This window comes from Hyperolius riggenbachi, chromosome 8, assembly GCF_040937935.1.
Source record: "Hyperolius riggenbachi isolate aHypRig1 chromosome 8, aHypRig1.pri, whole genome shotgun sequence".
In the NCBI taxonomy this organism is placed as follows: domain Eukaryota; kingdom Metazoa; phylum Chordata; class Amphibia; order Anura; family Hyperoliidae; genus Hyperolius; species Hyperolius riggenbachi.
Genome location: NC_090653.1, coordinates 279,335,060 through 279,347,842, shown reverse-complemented (window position 1 = coordinate 279,347,842; position 12,783 = coordinate 279,335,060). Strand labels below are relative to the sequence as shown.

Here is a 12,783-nt window from a genome sequence, read left to right as displayed (position 1 = left end):
ACAAACAAACAAACAAAAAAAACCCCACATATATAAATAGATAAATACTTGCTCTACATACATAACACATGTATTGCACTATTTTGATTTCAGTGAATTTTGTATAGTAAATAAAGAGAATTCTGTTTCAGGCATGTGCCATCTTAAAGAACAACTGTAGTGAGAAGAATATGGAGGCTGCCATATTTATTTCCTTTTAAGCAATACCAGTTGCCTGGCTGTCCTGCTGATCTCGTTGGCTGCAGTAGTGTTTGAATCACACCAGTAAAAAGCATTCAACTAATCTTGTCAGATCTGACAAAAATGTCAGAAACCCCTGATCTGCTGCATGCTTGTTCAGGGTCTATGGCTAAAAGTATTAGAGTCAGAGGATCTGCAGGACAGCCAGGTAAATGGTATTGCTTAAAATGAAATAAATTGGGAAGCCTCCTTATACCTCTTACTACAGTTGTCCTTTAATTCCTTCCGACTGAAGCCAATACTGATGTCATTTCCTCCCTTACTCTGGGAGGAGGGTAGCCAATGGAAACACAGACACACAGACAGTCTTCAGACACTCCCACCCAGCTCCACAATAGAAAGAGCATTGTCATTGTGTGACTCAGCAGCTTGAGAAGAATGAGAAATATTGGCCAATCAGAGAGGAACAGAGGTGTGGGAGGGGAAATCAGGCTGCATTAATTAAGGTTTTTTTGTTTTGTTATTAAGCATGCTTTATTAAACCAAAAAATTAAACACAGAACAGACAGTATAAAGAATATAAAGAACAGCAATCAAATAAACTTGACCCAAAACAATAGGCCTAAATAAAACATATATGAACGGTGGGAAGAGCATGAAAGGAGAATCGAAACAAGGGCATACAGAACAGATCAACCTGGAAAATGGGGGACTAAAACCAACCTACTGAGATTCCAGGGATCACTGTACACACAAGTCTATGCAAAGACCATACTGTATCTAATGGTGGCCACTAATGATCCAATCTTTTTCATCCAATCTTACCAAATCTATGTAGTATAAGGGTAAACTAAGTGAATATACTGAATGGATACCTCAGGCAGTTACCTTATATTACATATAAATGGTAAGATTGGATGAAAAAGATTGGATCATTAGTGGTCACCCTTAGACTCTTCCTTCCTGTGTAGAAAAAAAAAATGAGAAAAAGAACAGAACAATGTAATAAAAACCAAACAAAACAAAACAGTATAGTATATGGGTCCTGTAAGGCCTGAGCGACATTTATTGTCAGGGGCTGTTTGGGACTTTGTGGCCATACAAAATATAGGTATGTATCTGTGTTCATATATATATATATATATATATATATATATATATATATATATATATATATATATATACTCTGTCTTTCTGTGTGCCTGTGGTACTGCTTTTCCCTCCTCTCTTTCAGGGGCTGGCTCTGGTGTTGCTACTGAGTTTGACGTATCTGGGCAGAAGCATCGGTGATTCTGATCCTGCTTGGCAGCTGTCAGAAAGGGTGAGGTTATCAGCAGCCAATGAACGTTGATCTCCCCTCACTGCTCAGTTGGTGCAGTGATTTCTCTTCAGTTTCTGTCAGGACAAGCTGCGATCCCTGTCCCACCCACCCTTCTTTTGGTATCTTTGGACTATCGTAGGCTATTGCCTTTATTGGCGGTAAAAGTTGCCCACGGTGGTGGGCAGGCTAAGTATTTTCTGAAGTTGTTCGATTCTGATTGGATAATTGATCATTTTGGTTTGTTGATTATTTATATATTTACAATTTCCAATAAAGTTAATGTTGAAGTGTTAAAGAGAAACTCCAGTGAAAATAATGTAATAAAAAAGTGCTTCATTTTTACAACAATTATGTATAAATGATTTAGTCAGTGTTTGCTCATTGTAAAATCTTTCCTCTCCCCGATTTACATTCTGACATTTATTACATGGTGACATTTTTACTGTGGGCAGGTTATGTAGCTGCTGCTAGCTGTTTTGGCTGTTAGAGACAGCTGTAAATAGCTAATTCCTGTCTGTGAACCTTGTTACATTGTAACAAACTGCCAAAAGTACCGCGGTCCCAGAGCTTCTTGTGGGAGGGGTTTCAGCACAAAATCAGTCATACAGCGCCCCCTGATGGTCTGTTTGTGAAAAGCAATATATTTCTCATGTAAAAGGGGGTATCAGCTACTGATTGGGATAAAGTTCAATTCTTGGTTGGAGTTTCTCTTTAAAGTTAATATTGCAGTGATTCAATAAATAAATATCAAACAACTTTACTTAAAAAAACGCAATAAACAGCGCCTACGGCCAATTTTATCCCAATTCTTGTGTTTGGTGTTTTGTAATTAACATTGCATTTATTTTGTATGTGTGCCTCTTAAGTCCTATGATGTCCTAGACAAAAGAAAGCAGGGTTCAGGGAGTTTAAAATGCCCAGGAAAGGAGGATAACAGGCAATACACTCATAATCGTCTGTATGATTTCCAATTAACCCAAACAAGATCAAATTTAGTGAGGTTCTCAATGCTAAAATAATAAACTCGATCCATGAGCATAATCATATCTAAACGCTGAGTAAACAGAGAGATGTTGAGAGGGTGTTTTCCATTGGAAGGCTATGCACCATTGTGCAGCAAGAAGCATATACCTATACAAAGCACGAAAAATGCCAGGTACCTCACAGCTGGGAGTATATAAGAGAGCCTGAGAGGCCGTAAGAGTGATAGGGAAACCAAATACATCACAAGCCATGTTCTTCCATGTCTCCCAGAATCTAACAGCTTCGGGGCATTCCCAAAAAATATGCAGGAGAGAGCCCTCAGATCCACAACCATGACAACAATCAGAGGATACAGAGGGGTAAAATGTATGCAGTTTAATTGGAGTGTAATACCATCGGAAAAGAAGCTTAACCGCAGTATCCTTAACACTATTGGATTTAACCGCTTTAGAGATAGAGGCTCAAGATGAAGACCAGTGTGACTGTGAAAGCTGAACACCCAACTCCTGCTCCCTGGCTCTCATAGATAACATTGTATTGTCAGCGTTACATCTTAATAATAGGGCATAAAGTAATGAGATAAGACCCTTGCTTCTAGAGAACCCAAAATAAATAGACTTAAAAGTCCTGAGTTCCTTGTTAGGGGCAGAAGGGAATTGGGAGCGAAGGAAATGCCTAATGTGACAGTATCAAAATGCCTCTCCAAGAGGGACGTCACGACCAAATCTAAACATAGGAAAAGTGATAAATTTGTTGGCTAACCAAAATCTATTAGCAGAGGTTAAGCCTTGTTCCCTCCCCCAGGTGCATTAACTACGTTTGAGGGAATAGTAAAGAACTTGCAAAAAAAAAAAAAAAAAAAGACAACCCAGCATGCCCTGCAACTTCTTTTGTGTGGCAATGTACCAAATAAGAGCCAGGTAAACTGGAGTATGATCTTTTATCAACAACAAAAGTAAGTGATTTTTAACTTTTGGATTGCCTGGCTATCATCTCTATTACTTGTTTACCAGATAAAAATAAAGAATTGATATTATGCCTGACAGTTACGCTTTAAGCAGTAGTGCCTATAGTTTGATTCTGAAGTATTAATTTATTACATAGTACATTGTATGTCTTCCGAGTACTTGCAACACGTTATTTGAGCCTAATCTTCATCTCAGACTGTTTGAAGGAATAGTAGTTTTTCTTGACATGGTACCAACACATGCCTCTGGAATCAACTTTGCCTGGCACGTATAAGCCATTCAGGTTTACACCGTGGCACTCAGTGTACCACCAGCCTCCTTTATAAGTTGTGGCACAATTTGCAGAGTTATGCGCGTCATTGTCCTGGTCCAGAGTGGTGAACATATTCCCATTGTGGCCGGAGAAAGAATCCTCTGGAACAGAAGAACATGTTATAAATTCACACGGTCGGATCCCGATGAACCAGGACAGATGGACAGACACAAGAATCCAGACTAGGGTTGGTTGGAAATGCCTATTTTGGATTCCATGGAAATTCCATTTTTGTTTTTCTGATATCCAATTTTCTGTTTTTCCGATTTATAATTTTCCATTTTTTTTTTTTATTTCCAATTTTCAAGGCTTATTTTATTAGTTTTTTTTTTTTTTTTTTTTGCATCAGAGAATGCAAAAAATGCAAAAACAAAAAACAGAAATCGGAAAAATGGAAGATCAGTCTTGTGATTGATTTGAAATTAAAATTTTACATTATATTATCTGATTGGTCCAATGCTACCGAGTTCTGTGCACTAGGCTAAAATGACAGAGTTGCGGTAAATCGGATTTCTGTGGAATTCCGATTTCCATTTTCTGATTTTCATTTTCCGATTTCTGAATTCTGATCAGAAATGACGATTTCCTATCCGAAATGTGAAAATTTAAACTCTGCAATTACCTTCCCTATTCCAGACTCTCCCAAACCATAAATTAAAAATATATATATATATATACCGTATATACTCGCAAGCAAGCCGAATTTTTGACCCCCCAAAAGTGGGCCAAAAGTTGGGGGGTCGGCTTGCTTGCGAGTCATGGGTGGATAGGTGCTGTCCCTCCCCGCTCCCCCCGCGGCCGCCGCCGCTGCTATTACCTTAGGCGGCGCCGCTTCCTCTATCCCCGTCCTCCTCCGGTAAGTAACTCATTCACAGCAGCGCGCCCCCTGTGATGACGCAGGAAACCATAGAGAGCGGTTCCCATAGTAACGGCATCGCCGCTACAGGAAGCCGCTCTCTATGGTTTCCTCGTCATCACAGCTGTGAATGAGTTACCGGAGGAGGACGGGGATAGAGGAAGCGGCGCCGCCTAAGGTAATAGCAGCGGCAGCCGCGGGGGAGCGGGGAGGGACAGCACCTACCCACCCACCTACCCACCCATACTGGGGCACTATGCTAGCTATATGGGGCACTATGCTAGCTATATTGGGCACTATACAAGCTATACTGGGGCACTATACAAGCTATAATGGGGCACTATACAAGCTATAATGGGGCACTATACTAGCTATAATGGGGCACTATACTAGCTATAATGGGGCACTATACTAGCTATAATGGGGCACTATACTAGCTATAATGGGGCACTATACTAGCTATAATGGGGCACTATACTAGCTATACTGAGCACTATACTAGCTAAACTGGGGCACTTCACTAGCTATACTGAGCACTATACTAGCTATACTGAGCACTATACTGGCTATACTGAGCACTATACTGGCTATACTGAGCACTATACTAGCTATACTGAGCACTATACTAGCTATAATGAGCACTATACTAGCTATACTGAGCACTATACTAGCTATACTGGGCACTATACTAGCTATACTGGGGCATTTTACTAGCTATACTGAGCACTACCTACCTATACTGGGCACTATACTAGCTATACTGGGACATACTGGGGGGATCACGCGGCCAGCGTTTCCTACCCCCGGCTTACATGAGGGTCAATCATTTTTTCCTGTTTTTTGGGGTAAAAGTGGGGGGGTCGGCTTACATGCGGGTCGGCTTGCTTGCGAGTATATACGGTATATATATATTTACACTAACGATACAATCTTTTTCATCCAATTTTACCAAATCTATGTAGTATAAGGGTAAATTGAGTGACTATATTGAGTGGATAATTTAGGCAGTTACCTTATATTACATAGAAATGCAAGGGCGTCGCTAGCCCCAAAGATCAGTGGCACGTGCCCCGGATCTATTCTGGGGTGCCCCGGTTGTTCCCCAGGAAGAGTCAACTGTGGTACCTCAATAGTGGGCATGATGGGAGCTGTGGTGCATCAATCGGAGGTATGCTAGGCATTGTGATGCCTTTATGGGGACATACATGGAGCCTTGATTCTTCTATGGGGCATGCTGGGAGTTGTGGTGCCTCCATGGGAGGCCCGTGGGAGTATGGGAGGGGGTCCACTAGAAGGTCAGGGAATGCTATGGGGCGACTGCCAGATAACCTGGCGGCAGCAGTAAGCCAGACCAGCCAGCACAGAAGCCAGGTAACTCTGCCTAGTTACGTTTAAGTAACACTGCCTATTTATATGATATGCTGCATTTTTTAAACATTTTTTGCATTAATGGAGAGGGGGCCAAAATTTTTCTGGGCAGGCCTACTTAGGTCGCTGTTAAGTTCATGTCAGTTTGGCTCCACCCATGACCACACTCATATTTTGGTGCATGAACACACCCATTTTCCGTCTGGAGTGCCCAAAAGTGCCCTGGATCTCTTAGGATCCTAACAACGCCCCTGTAGAAATGGTAAGATTGGATGAAAAAGATTGTATCATTAGCATTCTTTAATATATGCAGTGGGGATGCAGAGGTTGCAATTACACTGGGGCCCAGGGCCAGTTTTACCATAAGGCACTGTAGGCACGTGCCTGCCAGCGCCTGCTGATGGAAAGGCGGCTCTCACTCCCCACTCTGAGTGCCCTCCTTAGTCCTGAGCTGAGTGTAATTGAAAGGTTACTCACCCAGCTCTCGCATTCCACTGATATAGTAAGGGTGCCTCTGGCTACTTAATGCTAAGGGTCACCTGTAGCTACCTATGACGGGCAAGGGAAGTAAGGGAGATGTAAACAGCTGGGACAGCCAACAGACTTGTGGTGCGGTTCAGTGGAGGTTTGTAGGTTTATGGAGGGCAAAGCCTAAGGTGCCGGAAATCTGTGCCTATAGGCTCCTGTGAGGTAAATCCGGGCCTGCTGGGGTCTCTGGACTAGAGGCGTCCACTAGGGGTCCTCATTCATGCATCTTATTAGCTTTTCACTGGTGCTATGCTGGTTATGAACACATCTATGTGTGCAATGTATAGTGGACTTTTCCTTACTCTAAATACACCTCTTTGACACTGCAGCTGTCCTTGGTTGTTTTTTGGGCATTATATGCATACAGGGATTGGGGCCCAGGCCTGGATTTACATCACAGGAGCTTATAGGCACAGATGTCCTGGCGCCTTAGACGCCACCCTTCATGAACCCACAAACCCCCCACCAAACAGAACTGCAAGTGTGCTGGCTGTCCCAGCTGTCATTTCTCCCTTACTTCCTTTGCCCGTCATAGGTAGCTACAGGTGTCCCTTATTAGGTAGCCAGAAGTACCCTGAAAAATTAAAGGGAAACTGTAGGGGGGTCGGGGGAAAATGAGCTGAACTTACCCGGGGCTTCTAATGGTCCCCCGCAGACATCCTGTGCCCGCGCAGCCGCTCACCGATGCTCCGGCCCCGCCTCCGGTTCACTTCTGGAATTTCTGACTTTAAAGTCAGAAATTCCAGAAGTGAACCGGAGGCGGGGCCGGAGCATTGGGGAGTGGCTGCGCCAACACAGGATGTCTGCGGGGGACCATTAGAAGCCCCAGGTAAGTTCAGCTCATTTTCCCCCGACCCCCCTACAGTTTCCCTTTAAGTAGCTAGAGGTGCCCCTAATTCTTAGGTAGCTAGGCGAAACTCAGTATTAGGTAGCTAGAGGTGCCCCCAACTGAAGGGAGTAACCTCTCATTTGGGGATCAGTGAATAATGGCGCACAGCGCCTATGCATAAGAATGGCGCCGCATTAAAAAGATACGCTTATCGCTATTTATCGTTAGTACTGCATAATAATGGCGCACAGGGAAAAAAGAAGAAAAACGGCACACACTAACGTTATTTATCAATAGTGGCACACACTAACGTTATTTATCAATAGTGGCACACACTAACGTTATTTATCAATAGTGCCCTACATAAGCCAAACTGCAGACATTATTTAACTGCAAAACGGGGAATGGATTTAATGTAACACTGTCAAGGTTAGGGTTAGGCACCACTGGGGGGTCTTAAGGTTAGGCACCACCAGGGGGGTCTTAGGGTTAGGCACCACTAGGGGGGTCTTAGGGTTAGGCACCACCAGAGGGGTCTTAGGGTTAGGCACCACCAGGGGGGTCTTAGGGTTAGGCACCACCAGGGGGGTCTTAGGGTTAGGCACCACCAGGGGGATCTTAGGGTTAGGCACCACCAGGGGGATCTTAGGGTTAGGCACCACCAGGGGGGTCTTAGGGTTAGGCACCACTGGGGGGGGGGGTCTTAGGGTTAGGCAACACCAGGGGGGTCTTAGGGTTAGGCACCACCAGGGGGTGGTTAGGGTTAGGCACCACCAGGGGGTGGTTAGGGTTAGGCACCACCAGGGGGGTTTAGGGGTTAGGGATAGGTACAGAGAGGGTTCTGTGTGTTAACGGTAAATAACAATAAGGCTTTAACGTTAAATAACAATAAGGCTTTAACGTTAAATAGAGATAAGCGGCAAACGGATTAGCGGCAACACCGTGCGCCATTATTCACAGGCGCCATTTTCAGATGGATGCCTCATTTGCACTCTCATCAGAACTCTGCATAGGGAAGAAGGGAGAGAGGCGCTATGGGAGGAGGATAAACCACCTTTCCATCATCCGGTGCCTATAGGCATGTACCTACAGTGCCTTATGGTAAATCTGGCCCTTTTAGGGCCCTATGTAAATCTCGCTCTGGGGTCACCTGCCAGGGGTGTAACAATCACCACCACAATGGATGCAGCTAGAGGGGGCCATTAGGGAATGATGGGGGAGGGACAGCTTGGGGCGCGTGACCAGGGCTGTTTTTAGTGCAGGAGGTGGAGCAGCAGGCACACACATCGGTGGAGAAAGGGTCCTGACTCCCCCAGGTCTCCCCCTCCCTTACCTCGGGCCCCTCCTCAGAGCTCCCCCCTCCAAAACTAACAGCAGCAGCCAGGCAGGTAATGCGGACTCACGTCTTCCATATTCCATGCGGCATAGCTCTGCTCTTCTCTGTTGCAGTGTCTCACTCTACTTCGCCCCACACAATACCCCCTGACGTGCTGGGCAGCCTGGCTGGTGGAGAGAGGACTAGTAGCAGCGAATAGGGATGGTCAGAAATGCCAATTTCTGCTTTTGCTGAAATTCTGCTTACCCCCAATGCTGATAACCGCTACCGATTTCCCCCTACTGCCTATTTCCACGTTTGCGTTCTGACGTGAAAATTTACGCATTCTCTGATTGGCTTATTCATTTCAAGTCTTCTGATTGGCTAAAAATTACCGAATATCAGTAATTGGCTGCATAGCGGTACACAGAATTTCCGAGTAAATTTCTGCGCTTCCCCGAAAATCCGTATTCCGTTTGCGACTTTCTGCGATCCGCATTGCGATGCGGAAATGTGATTTCTGATCAGAAATGCGGAAATTTCAATGCCGCAGAATCCAAATGAACATCCCTATCAGCCAGCCCAGTTATAGAGAGTCACTCACCTCTCCGGCACCTCTAGATGCCGAAGCTTCCTCTTCCCCTTCGTCATCAGCCGCCACTGTGTATCTGTCTCTGCAGCCAGCCTTTCCTATCATGTGATTCACCTGTAACGTGCCAGTAAGCCACATGATAGAAGACGACGGCTGCAGATACAGATAGCGGCAACTGATGATGGAGGGGAAGAGGAAGCTTTCCTGGAGGCGAGTGGAGAGGTGAGTGACTGCTGGTGCTGGTGGGGTAAGGGAGGGTAGCATCTGGCCACGTATTCTACAAGGGAGAAAGAGGAAGCATCTCTGGCCTCCTATACTTCAAGGGCAACACTTTACAGAGTACATAGTCATATAACAGCAGGCTAACTTCAGAGCTCAAAGTCTAATCTCTGCTATATGTATAGTAAGAAGGTCATTATTTTCTATCAGGAAAGGGGGGTTAACTCAAAGTTTTGCTGTCGATGGTCACTACCTGTGAATTACACCTGTCATTACCATGCCCACTCTCCAGCGCATGGACACACCCATTAGGTGAGCAGCTACCGCACCAGTGGATCCAGCACCTGCATAGCACCCTCAATAAAAAAATCCTGGAGCCGCCCTGGAGAAGCAAGTCTTTACAGTCTACCTACACCTTAAATTACATCTAAACAGGGCAGTTTCTAGGCTAAATTGCACCCAGGGCAAGGATGTAAAAATTGTGCCCCTGTCCCACCCAAGTCAGGTATACACCCAGTATAGGTAGCCAGCTATAGGTCCTTCCAGTATAGGCAGCCAGGCATAGGTGCCTCAAGTATAGGTAGCCAGTATAGTTGCCCCCGGTATAGGTTAGCCAGGTAAGTGCCTCCAGTATAGGTAGCCAGTATAGTTGCCCCCGGTATAGGTTAGCCAGGTAAGTGCCTCCAGTATACGTAGCCAGTATAGTTGCCCCCGGTATAGGTTAGCCAGGTAAGTGCCTCCAGTATAGGTAGCCAGTATAGTTGCCCCCGGTATAGGTTAGCCAGGTAAGTGCCTCCAGTATAGGTAGCCAGTATAGTTGCCCCCGGTATAGGTTAGCCAGGTAAGTGCCTCCAGTATAGGTAGCCAGTATAGTTGCCCCCGGTATAGGTTAGCCAGGTAAGTGCCTCCAGTATAGGTAGCCAGTATAGTTGCCCCCGGTATAGGTTAGCCAGGTAAGTGCCTCCAGTATAGGTAGCCAGTATAGTTGCCCCCGGTATAGGTTAGCCAGGTAAGTGCCTCCAGTATAGGTAGCCAGTATAGTTGCCCCCGGTATAGGTTAGCCAGGTAAGTGCCTCCAGTATAGGTAGCCAGTATAGTTGCCCCCGGTATAGGTTAGCCAGGTAAGTGCCTCCAGTATAGGTAGCCAGTATAGTTGCCCCCAGTATAGGTTAGCCAGGTAAGTGCCTCCAGTATAGGTAGCCAGTATAGTTGCCCCCGGTATAGGTTAGCCAGGTAAGTGCCTCCAGTATAGGTAGCAAGTATAGTTGCCCCCGGTATAGGTTAGCCAGGTAAGTGCCTCCAGTATAGGTAGCCAGTATAGTTGCCCCCAGTATGAGTTAGATAAGGGCTGCCCTCCGTGCTCCTCGATCCGCTGAAGAGTAAGCGCAGGGAAGTCTGGTATTGAGCAACTCACCTCCTTCCACTCCAATAGCCGATCACTTGCCGCTGGTCTCCTGTGCATAGCTGCTGATACTAACTCTACTTCCATATTAGCAGAAAATATAGCATGTATCAGTGGCTATGCAGAGGAGACAAGCAGCAAGTTATTGGTGGCCCCTGGGAGAGGAAGGGAGGGAGGATTCCATCACAGCCTTCCCCCTCCCTCACAGCGCTTAGGGCGGTCGCACGGCTGGCACGCCCCTAGAAATGGGGCTGGATCTAAACTTGGGTCCACTTTAAAGAGAATGGACAATATTTACACAACAGTGAGGAGTACATTAGATACAGTAGCAATGAGTAATACATATTGTATGGCATGTTTACCTGCATTGCCACCTACAAAGCTTCCCAGCAGCAACTTGTACTTCTCAGATTCTCCCAGAACTTTGAAGGAGTTGTATTTGGCAGAATATCGCACAAAGTCAGAGTCTTGGAGATCGACCCTCAACTCCCAGGTCCCTGAAATGACATCACATGATTTCATGATACCACCAGTAACACAACACATCAACAACAATAAAATGAACTAGCACTGCACTACCTCTCTGGATGGTTTATTCTCCATTCTGCAATAAAGATAGCCCGAGCAGTTCGCCGGCAGACAGTTCCCAGCGAACTTGGGCTGTTTGCAGCTCGCATTTAATGCAATTTTTTTTTTTTTTTTGTCAAAAATTTGCATTTGCATTTCACATTAACCACTTGCCGACCAGGGGATTTTTCACTGATCGTTGCTGGCGGGACTCTGCAGCCCGCAGCACCGATCAGGAGTGCAGCAGGGCGATCAGACTACCCCCCTTTTTTCCCCACTAGGGGGATGTCCTGCTGGGGGGGTCTGATCGCTGCCGGCCATCTGTGTTTTGCGGGGGGGGCTTCTCAAAGCCCCCCTCCGCAGCCATTTCCGCCCTCTGCCTCCTTACCTCCCTCCCTCCCTCTCTCCGTAATGCGCAGGACGGAGTTCCGTCCTGCGCATTGAAGGATAGGCTTCAGCCTATCATATGCCGGCGATCCCCGGCCAATCAGAGGCCGGGGATCGCCGATCTGCCTTACGGCGCTGCTGCGCAGCAGCGCCGTATGATGTAAACAGCGGGGATTTCTTCCCCGCCTGTTTACATTTTGCCGGAGAGCCGCGATCGGCGGCTCTCCGGCTGTTCACGGAGACACCCTCCGTGAACTGACATGGAAAGGCCGCTCGTTTGAGCGGCCGTTTCCATGGTAACCCGCAGACGACCAGTTTACGCCAATCGGCGTTAGCTGGTTGTCAAGAGGTTAAAGTTAATGGTCTCCGACTTTAGCGGGTAATAGGAAAGCCCACATACTTGACAGAAACACCAGATGTGCAGGGAATATTAAAGAGGACAGAGGGAAGAAGAGAAAAAAAAAACATTTTTTCAATAAGACCTTATAAAGTATATATTGAAATGTGATAAATGACAGATAATGTATCAACCTAACAGTAGTGTAAATTTGCACATAGCAAAAGAAAGAGCAGTGCATTTCATGACGGTGTTTCCAGGGGGTCCATAGGTAGTGCGGCAGCACTGGAAACCCCATGGAAGTGGCAACACTTTGGTCAGGGATCGCTATAAAGCCGCAATATGGCTGTATAAGGATGGCAACTTTACCTATCTTTTGGACCATTGTTTGTTGTTCAGAGTGTGGGAAATAAAAACAAAAATGACATGAGGTTCCCGACTCCCGAGCCTCTTTAACCCCTTGTCCTCATGCTGACAGGGATAGCCAGAATGCGGAGTCCCACCCGAATGGGGCTTTGAACTCCGAGCTATCCCAGCCCACATGGTCCATAGATCTTGGCATGGGAACGTTGCTCTAAAGGTAAGTATTCAATATATATATATATATAAAGGATAAT

General features: G+C 45.8%; 1 protein-coding gene across 1 annotated transcript in view; it reads right to left on the bottom strand.

Annotated features, from left to right (window-relative positions):
• Positions 1-681: 681 nt before the first annotated feature.
• Positions 682-12,783, bottom strand: part of LOC137527921 (ficolin-1-like) — a 63,532-nt gene continuing 51,430 nt past the window's right edge. Inside the window, exons 6-7 of the mRNA XM_068248988.1 lie at positions 11,238-11,372; positions 682-3,867 (exon numbers count right to left, since the gene is read on the bottom strand). Coding sequence (XP_068105089.1) covers positions 3,623-3,867; positions 11,238-11,372 — 380 coding nt within the window. The 3' untranslated portion in view covers positions 682-3,622. The remainder of the gene's footprint in view (positions 3,868-11,237; positions 11,373-12,783) is intronic.